Source organism: Corvus moneduloides, chromosome 15, assembly GCF_009650955.1.
Source record: "Corvus moneduloides isolate bCorMon1 chromosome 15, bCorMon1.pri, whole genome shotgun sequence".
Taxonomy (NCBI): domain Eukaryota; kingdom Metazoa; phylum Chordata; class Aves; order Passeriformes; family Corvidae; genus Corvus; species Corvus moneduloides.
In genome coordinates this window covers 7,249,912-7,268,069 of record NC_045490.1, presented here as the reverse complement: position 1 = coordinate 7,268,069, position 18,158 = coordinate 7,249,912, and the positions used below count along the sequence as shown (strand labels likewise).

The window sequence follows — 18,158 nt, the reverse complement described above, 5'->3', positions numbered from 1 at the left end:
CTGGGGTACATTTACTATATGTCATTTTACTAGTCTTGATTGGTATTTTTAGTCCCCATTACTGCATTTGAAAAAGGACAGAAATTTTTTTGTTGTTGTTTATGCATCATGATCCATGTGATTAAATGGCTTTAAAGAGAGCTGTAATGGCCGTTCTCTTGCTATCTAATTTACAGTGAGAAATGAAGCCTGATTTGCCTAGTATTTTCTTGATGTTTATTTAGTTAAACAGGATTCTGATTTAAAACCTCTCCTTAGAGGTCTCTTAGGAAATTAAAATCATCCCGTGTTCACACTGACAAAAATTTCTGGATATCCTTCCAGTGTTAGAAGAAAGGTCATATGACTTCTTTTGGCAAATATGTAACTGCTACAAATCTTAGGCAAAAACTCAACCTGCCTTTGATATATCCCACAGTAAGTTTGGTACAGCCACTTCCAGGGGAAGAACATGACTGTGAGCAGCAGGGGCAAGCAAAGACATAGACAGTTATCAGAAGAGTTGTGATTAGCCAATGTATATGCTGTGTTTGAAAGACAAAAAGTAATTAACAATTAAAATGGAATTACTGCTGACAGAGCAGCCCTTTTCCTCAGAGGCCCTGGCTGGTTAAGTGCTTTTGCAAATAGGGGTGGTCCCATGATATGTGAGCACTTGCAGAGAGGGACACAGGAGATAAAAATCTTCCTGAAAACATTGCTACGGGATCTTCCTTCCATGATTTCTTCTAGAACTCAAGCATCGTGTTTACCTGGCTTTTTGTTTTATGGTGCGACCCTGACGCACCTTCCCCTCCAACAGAGCCAGTTGAACTCCAGTGTGTGTGTCACAGCTCACGCTGCAGCTCTGGATATATGTTAATTTCCTGAAAGGGATTCAAAATTTCAGTTTCATTCCTGCGATGGGGAAGGCACACCTGCTGTCCAGACAGCAGGGGAGAGGAGCTGCTCTCATTTTCCTATTTGCATTCCCAGAAGGTTTTGCCTCATTCAAGTCAGCTGGGGCACTGAGGGCTGTAATCCAAGCTGAGCTCAGCCTGCTGGGTGTTGTAGTGCATCAGGTAGAAAATGGGCAAAGAGATGGCCTCCAGAGCAGAAATCTTCTGGAAAAGCAATCTGTCAGATAGTCACAGCCCCTGTGAAACATCCCAAATTCCCTACAGGTTCATGGAGAGGAGCCCCAGTCCAGCCTGCAGAGAGATGCATGAAGCTGACTACACATGTGGAGTGTTACACTGGACCAAAGTAAAGCTCTTGAAACCTGCTACCTGTTCAAGAATTTTCTGGTTTATACCAGTCTCTCTTTGTTATCTTGCTTACGCTTCTTTCCAGGGCAAGAAAATAATGGAGAAAATCTGCAGCTCTGGTTTAAGGGTTCCATAGTCATGCAAGCATATGGAGACACTTTGTGTGTCTGGAAGTGAAGCAGATGCTCATTTCTGAGTAGGTTTTGGAGATATTTTTGCAATGCAAAAAATAATTACCAATGATTCTTCATGGTTCATCATTTGCTATTACAGGGAGAATTGATCAGAACTTAAATACCTAAACTGAAGAGATGACAGAACTCATTGTCCATCATCACTGCATGCACCTTCCCTTTCTTTCTTAGCTAAATGTTATCCTTTTCTTCTGCTGCCGCCATCACAAAGTTAATTTTTCATGTCTCAGCTACATGTGTTGCATGTGCCTCATGTTTGCATGTAAGCACCTATAATTCAGGATCTTACAGTTAATCTGCAAACCTGATTAACTCTCAGCAGCTGACTGAAAAGCAGCTGACTTGCTTTTCATCTGGGATCTGAAAACAGGGAATACATGGAAGTCTTATACTACCAATGCTTTGTATGTTTCTCTGTGTGTGTGACCTCCAGTCAAAAACCCTACCATTCAATTATAACCTTTCTGTTATTTCCCATGGCTTTTGAAACAGCCTCTAGCTGTGACGCTGTGACAAATAGAAGCTAAACAATGCTATTAAAAATGCATGATGTGTGTCCTGCTATATTAGATAACACGGCCACGTTCATCACCCACTAACGCTGCCAATTCACAGCCTTGCCAGTGCAGCCTCCCTCCTATGTTTGCTTTGGAGAATTTAAGAGGATTTTTGACTACACTTCACCTTTCTTCCTTTTCACCCTTTTTTTTTTTTTTTACCTTTATTCATTATTATTCATATAGCATATTATTATTCATATAGCACAGATCTGATAGAGCTCATGTTTCCCAGCTTTCCTAAACTGTAATTCACTAAGAAGCCAAGCTGGAAAACAGTTGGGGAGATTAATAAACACTGGTTTAGTGAAAAGCAGAATCCCAAGTCCCTTGTTTTCTCTGGGGCCACTGCTGCACTGTTTGAAGCTATCACCCTTCTCTTTGTGCCAGCAGCTTATCCACAGCTCGTGCTCACCATCCTTTGCCATCGTGAGAATGACGAGTTGTCTCTCTTCTACTCCCTCGATGGTTGCACCCTCTCAGGGCTGGGCTGAAAGTTTACCAGCCCGGTGTTTCTGCGTTTGTCAGTGGAACCCAGGCCTGTCAACGTTCTGGTTTTGCAGCATTAGAACTGGGCAGAACACCTGGTTTTTACAGCTGGAGCTGCCCCGCTGTGTGAGCAGGGCCAAGCGGGGTGAGGTGTCTCCTACAGCGTGCTGCGGGTATCTGCCTGTTCTGCTGCCTGAGCTCTGTGGGCATGAGTCAGCTCTGGTCCAGGAGCCATCTGGCTGAGCAGCGCCGTGCTGAGCTCATCAGGCTGCTCCCGGGAAAGGTTTCTTCACTCAGGCAGAACATTAGCAGCACCTTGGCAGTTCATCTGTGTGCTGCCCGGAGAGAGGTGGGAAAGTGGCCACTCACATACCTCCAAGGAGCCTTGTCTGCATTTCTTTGTGCCCTCCCAGAAGGAGAACGAGCTGTAAAGCTGTAGATACTCGACGGTGGGGTGACTCAGTCCAATGCTGGGAGAGAGTGTGCTGTGGTACTGTATCAGGGCAGGCAGCAGTCCTGAGCTCGTTATCCTGGCCAACCGCATTCATGAAATGGATCCTATTTTAGCCACTCGCCAACTGCAGGCTCAGAAGTAGAGACCACAACAGCTCTCATGATGATCCCTTTTACCCCTTGCAGGCAATGTCGCCTTAGTAATTTGGGGTCACCCAGCTTTCTCTTGTCAACTGTTGCAACATCAAAGCAACACAGCCGATGCACATGCTCAGGCACAGATCTTTTATTCTCTCACTCCAGAAGTGCTCTGTGAATCCTCCTGAGTGCTGACCCTTTTGCTCTTCTTACATAACTTTTACCTTTAGTCCCTGAACAGAGAGCCTGGCACAGCATCGGTGGGGGCTGGAGCTGGGCATGCACTTCTCTAAGGTTCCACAGCAGGTGGTCAGTTTTCCTTTGCAGGGAGGGCATTCACAGAGCCCTGTCCATCTTATGTATACTGTGGCTCTGCCCTCACCTGGGGAAAGGTGAATTCTTGGAGCTATCTTACAAGTGGTAATTGCTGGGAGGTAGAAAACTGATGAGAATGAGGCAAATTGTAACTTCAGAGTGTGGATTTTCCTGGCCTCCTGACCTGCTAACATACGGAGTTGCAGATAGCTTTGGTTTTGCTTAGACTTTACCCCACTATCAAGTGCAGGAACGGTTTTTACTGCACTGGGTTATGGTCTGTGGTTAATGTAAAGGGAGAACTTGCCTACGGGTGAGGGGCCTGCTCTCACTGGCCTGTATGAAACACCCTGTGCCTGCATCCGCTGCTGCATCTCCTCCGTCATGGTGTGGGGGTGATGTTTAAGCCAAGCACGGTGTTCTCAAACCGCAGGTATGACACAGGTCAGCCACAGTCATGCTCTTCACCCCAGTCCATCTCAGCCTCTCCGGTGAGGGTTATGCTCTTGCACCCTCACTTTCCAATTCCCACTCCAAAGCGCTCCTTCCCCTGACCTTGTTCTGTTACAGGCCCAGCAGGTCTGTGTGTCCATATGTTTACTCGGATCAAGAGGGTTCTGGATCTCACTGCCCATAATGTTCTTCCTATTTTTGGCATTGATGGACACTCATCCATCAATGATGGCTCAAAACGACTGTACTGCAAAGCAGGCAACCCCCAAAATGCTGTGACAACGACAGTGAGGCCTCTGCACACTCAGCACATAAAATGGGTCACTAGCAGGAGCATTCCACTCACACAGCTCCCTGTGCCCGCCTTTCTTTTTCCTTGCCCTTGAAGTCATTTGCATGTAAACAAGTAAAACCTAGACAAGGGGTAACAAAGTGACGGTGAGGAAAGGTGAGGGGAAAGGAACGTGTCCCACAGTCCTGCTCTGGAAACTGTATCCTCACAGCTCCTGCCGGCTGGCTCCCCAAAGCTCTGATCCTGGTGCTGCTGCAGAAATAAAGGCCCATTGAGAACTCTGGCTCCAAATTAGCATTTGAATTCCCTTGTAGCCCGTTGTCAGATGGGCAGGAGGTGGGTGCTAGTCTCGGTTGCTCAGCGCTGATACACAAAGGTGGCTTTAAAAGATCCTTATTTTTCTGAGGGAAAGATATGCATTGCTCAGACTGAGCATACTTTGTGTTTTCCTTTCTTTTCGTTTTTCCTTTCCGTCTCCCATTCTTCTCCATTTCACCCCTTTCCTGGAACAGGCTGAGGCACAGATATACACGTCTGGGTATTGTTAGCCCTGTCTGACCTACTTCTCTCCCTCCCCTTGGCCCTGTGTTATGGATGCTGGTGCTATGGAAACCTGGTTTACATGCCAGTGCCAAAGCCGGGGCCACCAGCTGCACCCTCCTTTCCCGGCCCCACCGGAGTTTCCCTCCCAAACACCCCCCAAAGAAAGTTAGCAGCCCTGCTTCCCGGGGAAGTTCAAGAGTGTCCTCCATCCGTCCCACCAAGCCGTGCTCCGGAGGGACTGGGGTGCTCTTCTGTGGGCTTGGGGGCACCAGTGCTGTTCTTCCTCATGCCAGGGCACAGTATTTCAGCCTGGCGGCCGCTTGTAAAGCCACCACTACCCGCACTAGACCTGTCCGTGCCCGTATCCGGCAGGGGCCAGCACGTCACGGATAGGGAAGTACACGTGGGTGCCCTTGAAATTTTCAAGATAATAAGCTACAAACTTCTGCACCGTAATCCAAAAGTCTTGCAGGAACCTGGCTGGGATCCTGGGAACGCGGCGGTGGGAGCACGGCGATGGGAACACGTGCGTGCGGCGGTGCCTGCGGCGGGTGGCAGCTGCTCTGTGCGGGGACGGAGCTCTGCACTTCCACCGTCACTCGCGTGGAACCCGCCCCGTCGGGGACTGAGGCTTGTTTACAAGTCCAGCCTCTGCATCTCTTGTGATAAAAAAGTTCTCGCTGGTTCTGCGGGTTTCCTTTGCTCTCTGCTGGCCTCCCATCCGGCTGACTGCTTATCCTGGGAGCCTGCGGCACTATCAGAGTGGATTTGCTTCCAAATATCGCACGCCAAACGTTTTTCTCCCCGTTGCTGGCAATGAACTGGCAGCCGTAAGGGGAGGAAGCAGGAAGGAGCTCTGGAGACCGCAGAGCGGTTTGCAGGGACTCTTTATGTCTGTGGTAAGCGTCCCAGGAGATTCCTGCGAGGCTCCAGGACTCACCAAAGGCGAGAAGCCAGAGCCTGGCCCAGCATGGATCAAACTTGAAGGAGGCGGATTTGTGCATGAGTGCCAGAAGCCGTGTCTGTGCCGGCTGCCTGGTGAGCGCTGCCCCGGGCACCTCTCGGGGTGCAGCCAGGGATGCTGGGGCACAGGTGGCGGGCCCGGAGCTGTCGGTGGTCGCTGTCCTTGGACACCCCCGGGCCCCCCGTCGCCCTCGGCCCCCGCCCTCGCTCAGCCGCGGGGCACCGGCGCCCTCTCCCGACGCCGGGGGGAAGCGGCGGGGGCCGGGACGGCGGGAGCGGTCACAAATCCCGGGAGGAGGGGGGACAGAAATCTCGGGGGGAATAGGGACACGAATCCCGACAGGAGCAGGGCTGACGGCGTGGGCCTGTCCCCTATGGCGGGGGCAGCGGTGGGACCCTCCCTCTCAGCGCTGAGAGGGAGGATCTGAGCCCACGGAAGAGCAGCAGTGCCGCTGGCAGTTGATCGCTCTTAGACTGGTGCTCACAAGGGTGGCTTTCACACCTGTGACCCGGGGTGGCAGGCGCAGCCCCCCAGCACACCCTGTGCCAGCCCAGCGGCTCCTCAGCACCTCTGCAGCAGGTGCAAGTGGGCAAACTGGTGCCATACAGCACCAGCACAGCGTGCTGGGCAGCAGCAGCATGGCTTGGGTAAATCCCAAAATCATTGTCTGGTTGAGCCGTGGATCGGCGTAAAGTGGTTTTGTTCGACTGATGAAGCAGCAGAGCAATGACAGCAGCCCTGGTGGAGGGGAGCAGCTTCTCTTCTGCTCAGGGCACCTGAAATGGCCCCTCTGACAGTGGTTTGAAGGGCTGATGATGTGCCTGTCAGATTTTCTGTGGCAGAACTGGTGATGGCAGCCACCAAGGCCAGAGCCTGACTGTGCCGTGCCAGGATTTTTAATGGTCTTCTGTGCATCCAAGGGGAGAAGGCAGCTACAATCTTACTGCTGAATCATTAATTTCCCTCTCTGAGTCATCCTGCGGCCCTGTCACACACAGAGCGGACACAAGCAGGGCTGAGGTGGGCAGTGGCTCCAGGTTGATACAGCAGGTTTAGAAAACTGGTTGTAGGATAAAAGACAGAGATTGTGTCTGCAGAACGAGTGAGCACCCAGTCGGACTAACCCCAGAAAGCAGGGTTTTGACATGCAGTCAGGACCTGCACCAGCAGCTGGGGCCGGTCCTTCTGCATTAACTCTCTGTGAGGTGACTGGTTATACTGGTAAAAAGGTGAGGACTGGAGGCCAACTTCAGGAGATGGTAGGACCTGTTAATGCAAAGGCTAAGTGAAATCTCCCTGCGAAATCTGTTCCTCCCTGACCTTGCTAAGGCAAAGCCAGGGTTAAACGATGCTCAGACTTTCCTGAAATGTGTCACCAAAGTTGTCAGGAGAAAAAGTTGTTGTTTGTCTTGCTGTGACATCTGAGGATTCCTGTGAGGATGGGGCCCTACTGCACTGAAAACTTTGCAGAGACAAGTGTTATACAGTTATTTTTGTTTGGCTTTAAGCCTTCCCCTGCAGTGTTTGCCAGTTTCAATGCAGCAGCATGACTCCAAGGCAGGAGAACCTGAAAGGGAAATGGACTGGGGGCTTTGCTGGAGAAGCCAGTTTAAAATGCATGGAAGGAAAAGAAACAATGTGAAAAATGAATCAGTTCCTCCAAAAAGCCCCTGTCGTTTGTTCTTACAGTCCAGATACGCCTACTGCTGGGAAAAGGAGGGGAGAGCAGTGGGCTTTACAATGTGGTTGGACTGGCATCATGCTCATGCAATTACTTTCAGTCTCTGGATTTGGTGTGAATTCCCCCTGTGATGACACACAGCACTGCTGGCATTTCCCGAGCTGTTGCACCAACATGAGGGCACCAGTGGCCAAAAGCATCAGTGTTGTGAATACAGGACTCGTGAAAATCCAGCCTCTCCTGATGCAGGTGGGACCTGAGCACTGGGCAAACCACTTTTTGGTGCTGAGTGGCTCAGCACTCAATCCATGAGCTCAACATCTCCAAAAATCAGCTTCTCCCTCCTCAGAGCTCTCCTCCCACGTCTCCCAGGGTTGCAGGCTGCCTTGGACTGCACATCAGAGAAACAAAGGCAGCCACCTTGCACTCACACACTCATGTTTGTGTTCTCTGCTAGCTGCAGACTCACAAAGAGACACCCACTTCAGCAAGTTCAGTAACCTTTTATTTGTGCCCGTTGTCACTGGGCTGAGTTCGAAGTGGCACATGCAGCAGTGGTGATGAGTTTGCATAGTCCGATTTACAGCAGTGGCTGATAACCAGCATGAGGGCACTAATAGACTTTTACACAACATGTTGGTGGCTGCTCCAGTTTATCCCTCACCTCTTTTGTTATGTCTCAACCCACATCTAGTTCTAAACAAATACGTTCCTTAGGTGTGGACCTTGGAAAACTGGCATGAATCCATGTTCTGTGCCATGGGCTGAAGGCAGAGCTGCTGGAGAATAGGCAACACATGGCACTTCCCTTTGGCAACTCACTGGGAAACTCAGACTGAGAAGAAATTGCTTTTATATGTCCAGTTTTTCTAAAACTGTCCTTGTTTTGGATTGTTGTTTCTGCATCAGACACAATGGAGCCACCACATGTGGAGCACTTGGCACACAAAGTGCCATGGGGGAAAAATATCCCCCGAAGAGCTCAGCAGTTCCTGCCAGTGCTGGGCAGTGAGCAAGGAGGTGTTAAAAGCTCAGGTGAGGGTGGATTTCTCACAGGGGGCTGTCGATTTGCAGGTGGTCTGTTAAGGCAGGCAGGAGGGAGCAGCACTTGAAGATGAGGACAGTGATGAGGGACAGAGGAGTGGGTCATGCTGTGAGAAGCTGGAGGATGTTCAGCCCTACATAGTGAGAGAGGAAGAAATGCAGGATGCCCAGGGCTGACATTGCAATGAGAATCCAGAGAACTCCAGCGCTGAAGTACATCGGGGCGAGCCTGGTGGGAGAGAGGCAGCTGCTGACACTGAGCTTCCCGCCTGGGAACAACCCCTTCCTCCCTGCAGAAGTGGGGTGGAAAGGCAGCCCCTGGCTGTCCCCTGCCTCCTGCGTGGGGTCCCATGCTCTGCTTCCACCTCAAGGGAGCAAACACACATACCCAAAAGGGCTTGGGGAAGCTCCAGCCTTGTCCAGTACCTGTGTTGCTGCCCAGCCCTGTATCCATGTTCACATTATGCCACAGAGACAAGGCTGAGTCATGCAGGAACCCCAAAGCATCCAAGAGTCCTGAGCTTCCCCAAAGCACATTATGTTCCCAAATACAAACCCCTCAAGGGTTACCCTGTGCTCCCCTGAGTGCTGCTGTATGCGTGTGTGTGTGTGTGCAAGAGTGTATCAGTGTGTGTGTGCAAGAGTGTGTAAGTGTGTAAGTGTGTAAGAGCATGCAAGAGTGTGTGTGACTGTTTTCACCTTTCTGAGGATGATGTCTTGTATCCCATAAAGTAGCAGTAGCGGGCGCAGAGATAGAGCAGACCCAAGGCTGCAGCCAGACCTGTGATTAGGAGAGATGACAGTGACCATCTCCAAAAGCTTTTCAGAGCTACTTGGAACCAAGGAGGTAGCCCAAAGTGAAGGAATAGAGACTCTGTGTCCTCTGGCTCTACCCTCCCATCAGAGACAGAATTACTGCTGAATTTATTGTTCAGACATCGAGCAGGACCTGAGAACTGAGGCAGCACCCAGGGGAACAGATCCAGTGACAAACCAGGTAATGGGATATTCTCACCTTGATGGAAGAAGAGCCCAGCCTGCCACAGAAGTGCCAGGAAGATAGGAAAATACTCAGAGGAGTTCACCCTGGCAGGAAAGAGAAAGGTCATAAACTAGGGAAAGGAAGGAAGTTCTTCCTCTTTTGCTTCCCCTAGCAGTTTCCAGACCCTGGAGGCTTTTGCTTTTTAGACCTGATGTTGTCATAAAAAGCCTCCAGGCTTGCACCTTTCCCCGCAGTTCCTGTCCCAGCTTTATTCACAGAAATCAAACAGTGGAAGGGTCTCCAGGGCACAAGAAATTAAGTGAAAGATTCCCAGGTCTGACTGTGCACAGAAAGGCTCTATGAACCACTGCCACTGCCCCTTCCCAAGTTCTGCAGCTCAAACCCTGTTGTCAATGCCCCAAAGCCTTGAGCAGATAAGGCCAGAGCAGCCTGGGCTTTGTGCAGGAGTTGGAGGGAGCACATAACTGTTGGGATTGTTTGAATGCCATGCCCTGTCCTCCCAAAGGCACAGTAGCACCAAAAGATGCTGGATGAAGCTGAGTCTAGGCTGGTGAAGGAGCAAAGAACGGGATGGCTGAGGGGATCCAGCTCCAGCTACTCAGTTGCTTTTTTTCCAGTGGTCAGCTACAACAAAAGTGGAAGCTCCTCCCTCCCCAGTGCAGCCCTAGCACAGAAGTCACAGCAGAGAAGCTGGATTATCCTCATCCCAGCTCCAGCTGAGATCTCTCTGGGAACTTGTCCTTCCCCGTGAGTGAGATTCAGAGCAGGGCTGAAGGTGCCTGAGGTTTGGACACCACTTGGACAAAACCAACCTAAGTCTCAGGCACCAAGGGTTATGTCTTTAGGAGCCCTTCACTGTACAGCAGATTCCTGTGTAGTTTCTATCAGCAATGGCTGGTTTAGGACTCAAGACCCAACCCAATCCTGATGTTGACTCTTCAACCCATTAATTAACCTCGAGGGAGGTGAGTAATTGCTTAATTACAGTCCCAGGAAAGGAATAGCAAAGCAGGGGAAAGGCAGTGTGATTACACGAGATCTGACAAACGTCAGATAAGAGGAGTTTCTTACTGTGCTCGAAAGATCCTTTCAAATTCAGGAGGGCCTGAAATCTTTGGAGGTGAAATGCCAAACAGCCTCCTAGAATAGATCACCTGGAGGAAGAAGTAAGCTGCAGCAAAAGAGAGAAAAGTAGCAGTGGTCAGTCAAGGTGGGGTCAGGAGCTGGCCAGAGGCTGGGGAAAAAGATCTGCAGTCTCCTCCTAACCCCACACCCCCACATAGCAGAGAAAGTTAGAGTAAAGTCCCAGGTACCTTTTAGATAAGCAAAAGGAATGACCCAGAGCTATACTGAAGCAAGGAATATCAATCACGTACCACCAGTGTTATCTGCTTTCTTGCATAACCTGCAGATGGTAATTTCTACAGAAATTGTTACACAATTCAGATGCACTTTGTTACTGACAATTTCAAGGTTTTTTCAATCTCTGAATTTTTTTCCCCTTCTGTATTCTGATATCTGTGTAGGGATGGAACTAATGCCGCAGATAAGCCACCCAAACACTGAATTAAATTGTCATGCAATGTGGACCCATGGCTGGGAGATGTTCCATGTGATCCACCACAGCCCATCCTTCCACCTTTTCACATCGCAGAGCTCTTCGTATGCACACATATTCATGCACTGCAGGAGCTGCTGTAAGCCCAAAGAGGGAAAGCCTACATGTTTGTAGAGGGAAAGATCTACAAAAAAATTTCTGAATGGAGGGGGTAGGTCAGTTCAGAGAAAAGGCTTCCTATTCACCATTTGGTTGAATGTTTTCCAGAACCCAGACAAGATATCAGTTCACTGTCTGAAAAGCAGTGCCAGTGCCACAGGAGACATTAAATATGAAAGGAAAAGAAAATCAGTGCAGTTACAGCAGATTGATCCAGCAAGTATTTGAGCACACACATCCGATCATCCCTACCTTGCTCCAGGACTCCCAGGACTGTCACAGCGGCCAGCCAATGAATCTGATCCAACATACTGACTTCTCCAGACCCTAGAAAATCTTATTTCTTGATCAGAAGTTCCTCTGGCCAGGTTCAGTCCTTCCTGATGTGGCAGTTGGCAATGGTAGCTGGCAGCCTAGGTTTGTTCTAACTGAACAAACAAAGCAAAGATTTTGTGTGTGTTACTGACACCCAGGAGGAGCCTGGCTTGCCCATTATCATATGCACTGTGGAAATGTAAATCAGTGGAGACAGGCTTAATGGAGTATTTCCGTTCCCACCCACCCTTTTCCAGGAACAGAGTTATGAGGAAGTGGAAAAGCCAAGAGAGAGACGAATGTGAGAGATAAGGGAACTGGGAGCTGAATGGATGGACAAATCTCAATAGCCCACTAATCCACTCCCCCCAGGGCATCTGCTTTAGGCCAAGGCACATCCCTTTCGATGATGTTGCAGGAGGTACCAAAGCCCTGCTTGGGCTGTTAAGTCACGCCAGAGCACAGGCAGCATTCCAAGGTATATATCCCTGTGTACATAATCCGACGTACACTCTGGGTAGCATGTGTTGGGCACAGAGAATGACTTCGGGCCACAACACTGAGACAGCCTCAAATAAAGCCCCTGCATGAAAAACCCTCTGAGAGGGTAAGACAGGATGTGATAAAGTATAAAAGGTCTTTAGATCTGTCCTGCACAATGATGTTTTATCTGATGATGGGTCCTGCAGAATGACTGTCACCCACCAAGGGAGTTTCAGAGCCAACCCTTGTCCCAGAAAGGCTGGGAGATGTGCACTTAAGGCTTCTGATCAATCCTCAGCCCAATGAATTCTCATCATAAACACCAGAGTGAGTTCTTTGTGGGGAAAACCTGCAGAATTCATCAAGACCTAGCAAAAAGAAAATTACATTTTCACGTGTCAGGAGAGACCCATTTATTTAGTTCCCATCTAACAGCACAAAGCTGGCACAGACAAAAGCTGCTGGGACCACCAGGTTTGTTTCCTTCCTCTCTCTTCATTTGAAGAATTCTCCCACCAGACCAGGGAAAAAGGAAAGTGGATTAACACAAAGTGATCGTTGAACACCACTATATAGAAATTTATATTAAAGCAGTTTACAGAAATTACATCATATGCCTGATGTCTTTGATAGGCTTTCTAAGAAGCAATATGCTGGTTCTGGTTTTCTGCCTCTCTATAAGGTGTAAAGGCACCCGAAATGGCTATAACAATGTCCCAGCTTAGTATTTTTCCAAATATCAAATACACGCCCCATTGTTTTTCAAACACCAGCTCTAAGATTAATTCCTTTATTTCAGAATTGAACCTTTTTCATTGCAGTGACTGTTTAGAAATATGAGGAACATTGTGTTTTGTTTTCTTCTATTTAGTTGTCAAAGAAATTAAGAACTCCCCTGTGTCAGCTCAAGAAGGGCAGAGGCCTTGCAGTGCATAATGATGTTTGATTTCCCTCTGCTCCTGTCTGATAACAGACTGTTAGTGAAAGAAAATAAAGAAAACAACTGAACAGAAAAGATTTGAGTTTACACCTCCATCAGATGACAGTGCAGTGTAAGCTGCATCAACAGTGTGAAATGTGTGTAACGGAATCTGGGCCAGGAGGAGCTGCACAGGCTGCCATAGAGCATTCCTGGTCTCCAGATCATCATCAGACACAAAACACTTCTAGTGTCATCATCTAGCATGGTCTAAATATAATAAAGGCCAACAGAAATATGAATGAATAAACAAGCACAGATGTCTCCCCCCTCCTCCTCCCTCCTCCGTAAGCATAATTTTTCAAGCTGTTTTTAAACTCCTGAAGAGCACAACGTTTTTCTTGTCCCTGTTTCTCACCATCAGAACTCATTTTATTTTCAATTCTCCCTCAGTGCTTACAAGGAAGAGGCACAAGTATCCCGGTCCCAGCACCAAATGCCCCTGGATGACAGGCTGTCGTGGGTGGGCAGCCTCCGCACCTGTGGACCGCAGCGGATTGCAAAACCTTACCTTCCGAGGCTGACACGGACCAGTTCCCTTCTAGGCAAAGACAAATCCTGCAGTCCTAGGTGCACCTCAGGATGGATTTGTTGAGCAGGAGCTACTGAAATGCTGTAACCCTGTCCCAATCCCCAGCTCTGCACTCCAGGTTATGCCCTGTGAATGTGTCCCTGCATCAAACGGCACAGACCAAAGTCCTCATACCTCCCACTGAGTCATCACTGGAGGCATTACTCTGTGCCCACGGCTGCCTCTGCCACCTCTTCCTGCAGCTAGTAATCCTTTCTGCCTCCTAATTTTCACTTCAGGGATGCACTTTGAGGTGGACTGCGACACCAATAGGGATTAAAAATCATCTTTGGGGAGAAAAATGATCAACACAATGCCTTGGAGGAGTTTTAAGCATCCATAGAGTTTGCAGCACCTATTACTTGCCCGGAGCAGCAGGGCAAGGAGAAGCCAGCAGTGCTGAGTCCAGCACCATTACATGCAGTAAGATTCCCTGGAAATGTATTTCAGGAGCGTACAACAGCTTGAGAGTTTTCTGTCAGTGGAAGGGAGAACAGTTTGCAGATGAGCAACTTACCCTTCAGCTGTGAAGCATGGAGGTGCCTCGTTCTTCCAATCCTATCGCACAAATATGGAAGTATTTTCTAATGCAGGTCATACTTGTGCTTCCTTTCCTCCGAATCCTTTTGCAGCCACTGTGGATATCCAAACCCGTGACTGTGGAACTGCTTGTGAGAACAATTACTGTCTTTGTAACAACCACACAGAAAAAAAGAGGGGAGGGTTTATTCAAAAGAATTTTTTCTCACAGAGAAGAAAGAATTTTACTAGTTCAAGAGAAAGAAAGAGAGCTCAGCTCCCAGCAACTCAAGTCTGTTCAAGTACAGCTCCTCAGGGTGGGGTGGTGGGGTTGGCGATGCGCCTTCCTGAACTCCCATTCATTCCCATGGAGGCTTCTCTTAAACTCAGACTAACGTGTTGAGATTTTCATGGAATTCTTGGATTTTCCATCTGTGAAAGGAAGGACAGGCTAAAGATATGGCAAGAAAAAACCCCAATTCATTATTTTTCCCCTTAGGAACTGGCCACATGTTCCCAGGAACTGCAGAACAGCTGCATACAATTTCTGCTCTGTGATTCCCAACAGGACTCAGAGGAAGCCATGAGCTGGCTGAGATCTCCTGAGTGCTTTGAAATGTGTCCTGGGTTCTGCATTTTGATATAACCATAAAAACTCTGCATAACAAGAATTACCATATCTTCCTAAAATGAGCATCTATCCAGAGGTTCCTCCTCTCACAAAGTAAAAGAGCAGGTGGTTGGTTTTATCAGCAACATCCAGGTTGGCATTATACAACGCACTTCTTGGAGTACAAACTCAGTGTGTATTGGAGATGTGCCTTAGCCTGTTCATCAAGACTGATTTCAGACCATATTCCTGGCATTTATATATCTATGGTGGATCAAAGCGATCACATAAATGTTCACAAATATTTAGTTACAGCAAAATTTCTAGGGGCCAAACCAATCTCTGGGCTGTTTGAATGCTACTACTGCATGGAGCAGGACCACAGCCAAGCACCTATTGACAGCACTTCTCATCTCAGTAAAGGTGAAGGGCTTCACTTTAGAGATCAAACAGGGAAAACATACAAAGTAATTTTCTAAAAAGCAAGATGGAAAGCCAAGTCTTTGGAAAGAATATATATACTCATTTATTTAGGGATAGTTTGGAGATATTTTTTTAAAGCTTTCTTCTGATGGAGTTTGGTGAGCTTTATCCATACACACCTTAAGTCTGACTGGAGGGCACATCAGTATAAAAGCAATGCCAAAAACTCTCCCCTTAATTCATCATCAGAAGGCACTGGTATATGCAAATGAATTATATCCCTTCATTTATGATCAACATCTGTTAAAAATATTAATTAAATGTCTCTCTTGCCCTGCCTTGTCTTGTGTTATTGTCACACAAGGTAAGCCTTTTCCATGTGTTTTGCCAATTTTCCTACCTCCTGTTCAACAGAAAGTCAGGAATAGCTAATAAACAAAAAGGAACAATGCCAGAAAGTGGCTAGCTCGAAGAATAAATCTCTGGAGTGATAAGTGCATATATCAGGGAGGGGACGGATTTCCCTTTGCAGAGGGACAAACAAGCCTTTCAAACATCTTTGGAAGCTCTTATGTTAACATACACTTAGTATTATCCTATAATGATGTGGGGGGAAAATTGCAAGTGTACAGGGTACATCAAAATACATCAAAGGCTGCAGAGTGGTCATGGAGTACAGCTTCCCTTTTCCTAAATTATAGAGGTGAAGAAATAGAGCTGTTTAGCATTTCTATCTTGTTTGGACCAGCACACCCAGATGCTGGCTGGCCCTACCTGGTTATGAGATAAAGCTGGGAAAGGCATTGGAGAGGGGCAGAGTGAGGACAGCTCTAAGGAGACATTTTTCAGGGGGAAGATTGGAATTCCTAATAGGTCTCCTGCTAAGAAGAGACTCTTGGCTTGTCAGAAACAGGGAAAGAGTCAGGGGAATTTGCCTGAAGTGGGGAGGTGTTGCTGTGCAAGGTCGTATCTTCACGGATGGGGCAATCAGGAGGGCACTGGTCCCTCTGCATTATGGTGACTTTTCACACCAAAGTTCTGTGCCTCATGGGGTTGGGGGAAAGGAGATGGTTTGGGGGGAGATCTGCCATAGGTCCTCACTGGAGATGCTCTTCTGTCCTTGCTTAGTGCTGTGGGACTGTGCCTGAACCCGAGTCCTGCTGAGTGTCCTGCCCTCTTGTCACCCTGCCCATAACACTGGGCCACAGCTCAGCCAGACAAAAACAGAGGATAAGACCACAGACTGTCCAGACGTCAGCATGAGGCCCATGGACAAGCTTGTGCAAGGGCAGAAGGCACCAAGGGCAGGAAACAGGCATGTTTCTGTAAAGCTCCTCTGACATCAGCAGTCTCAAAAGTTTTGAAATATATCTTCAGAATGAATCATAGGCAAATGCTGTGGATGAGAGTAGATCATAATTTGGACTGTTCTTTTAACTCCTTTACTGTCATGCCCCCAGAAGATGCCCCAAGTGATGTGCTGGCAGGGAATGGAGCCCAGGTACCGGGTGGGACACTGCCAGTGAGGTGCACACACACCGTGCTGCAGCTGTGAGGCTGCAAGTGCAGTGGAAGCAGAGTGAGGAGTCTGCCTGGGTTACATAAAGCCCTGAGCACAGAGGAACACAGGCTCTGTTTCTGCTCTCATCTCCAAAGGAGAAATTAAACAGAGCCAGCCACTACATCTGCTGGCACAGGACCAGGGAGACAGCAGCAACTACGGGTCCTGGGAGCAAGATGTGAGTGTGGGAGCAGAAGGGTTTTTGGTTCCTGGCCATCATTTCCTGTGGCCTTTGTGTGTCAGAGACTGGCCAAGGTCAAGCTGCCCTGTGTGTACTTGACGCTGGTGGCAACTGCATGGAGGGTGGGGCAGGGGACAGTCCCTGGGGAGAGCTGCCACAGGAATGTGACTGCTCCAGCCTCATATGGAACCCAGATGCTGTGTGAAGGCTGACCCAGCTCTGCTGCCCCCCAGCAAGGGCAGGTAACTCCTATCCCCAGCATCTCAAGTTAGGGGGCACCATTTAAGGTATCAAAAGTGGAAACTTCATCTGAGCCTTTCCCTTTCTGTCCCAGCTCCTGGGTTGCAAAGTTGGGCTAAGAGCAGTCCCAGAGGTGCCACTGGGACCAGACACCCATGCTGGCACCAGTCTTCTTCCAGCATCTTCTGAGCAACTTCAGCCTCCCCAGCTGTGGGGGTGCTGGCCCACAGATGCAGGCAGTGAGGGGCTGTGCCCTGGGATGCCAGGACAGACAGACAGGGTTAGAAAATCTTTCTGTTCCCAGAGGCCTTTAAGAAGTATCAACAACAGGGAGCTTTGGCCAAACATGAGAAGCCACCTCTCAGCAGTCGTAAATTGGTGACCAATCCCACACTGGGACAAAGGACTTGCTTTAGAAAAAAGCTGGGTTTATTTTAAGGGTGTGAAATGGTTGCATGACACAATAGTGTAAAAGAATTTAATGACCAGAAACAGTGCTAAATACCAGACTTGCCTGCACACCCTTGCTTTTAACCACTGGGAGGCTGAAATGGCAGTTGAAGCGATGCTAATTTGGTCACTCTGCCTCCCAAAGCCTGGAAGCAGGATAGATGGTGTCTGTAAGTGCTCTGACAAGAGGAGGATTCATTGAGTGACATGGGGCTGTTATTGAGCTCCTTGCTAGAGCTGTTCTACTGGCACCCTGGACCTCTGCTGGGGAGAAAAGCAGAAAGAACCTGCTGTAACTCCAGAATTTCCTGTAGCCTTTACACAAGAAGTATTCCACTGTTCCAGTTTCCTGACATAATTCCACTGCCCTCTCATAGCGAGGTGCATTCAATGTCTAAGGAAGACTTTCTTAGTGATACAAATCCCTCAGAAGCCATCACGCTTGTCCTCAAACCATGTGGTCACAGTGGTTTAGATTTTTGCCTGTGAGGGCAATAAGGTGAGATGGACAGTACTGGGATGTCCATCCCGCTGCCTGTTGCGCCACACTTTAGAACACCCATTTTCCAGCATCCACCTATCTGCTCCATACTGCACAGGACTGGGATGCTGCCTAATTTGACATGTCTTGATGGTGGCCACTCCTGTTAGGAAAATTCTCAGTGCCAAGCCAGTGCTTGATGCCTCCTGGCTATGCCAGCTTCAGTCTGCAGGACAGCATCCATTCCCTGCCTCC

General features: G+C 48.6%; 1 protein-coding gene across 2 annotated transcripts; it reads right to left on the bottom strand.

Moving 5' to 3' along the window:
• Positions 1–7,809: 7,809 nt before the first annotated feature.
• On the bottom strand, positions 7,810–14,210 carry LOC116451267 (leukotriene C4 synthase-like). 2 transcript variants are annotated; one of them, XM_032124477.1, is made up of 6 exons: positions 13,956–14,210; positions 11,343–11,518; positions 10,445–10,544; positions 9,386–9,456; positions 9,070–9,151; positions 7,810–8,599 (listed from the first exon to the last, which is right to left on the bottom strand). In XM_032124477.1, the coding sequence occupies exons 2-6, from the start codon at positions 11,398–11,400 to the stop codon at positions 8,473–8,475; spliced, it is 438 nt and encodes a 145-aa protein (XP_031980368.1). In that variant the 5' UTR covers positions 11,401–11,518; positions 13,956–14,210; the 3' UTR covers positions 7,810–8,472. The 2 variants fall into 2 exon arrangements, with proteins under 2 accessions (XP_031980368.1, XP_031980369.1); XM_032124478.1 differs by lacking the exon at positions 13,956–14,210 and adding an exon at positions 13,379–13,880.
• Positions 14,211–18,158: the final 3,948 nt, after the last annotated feature.

Coding starts and splice junctions, on each gene's coding strand:
- LOC116451267 (XM_032124477.1), bottom strand. CDS start 11,400: ATGTTGGATCAGATTCATTGGCTGGCCGCTGTGACAGTCCTGGGAGTC. Junction 9,457..10,444: donor GAAAGGATCTTTCGAGCACA/GTAAGAAACTCC, acceptor CTTTCCTGCCAG/GGTGAACTCCTCTGAGTATT. Junction 8,600..9,069: donor AAGACATCATCCTCAGAAAG/GTGAAAACAGTC, acceptor CTCTCCCACCAG/GCTCGCCCCGATGTACTTCA.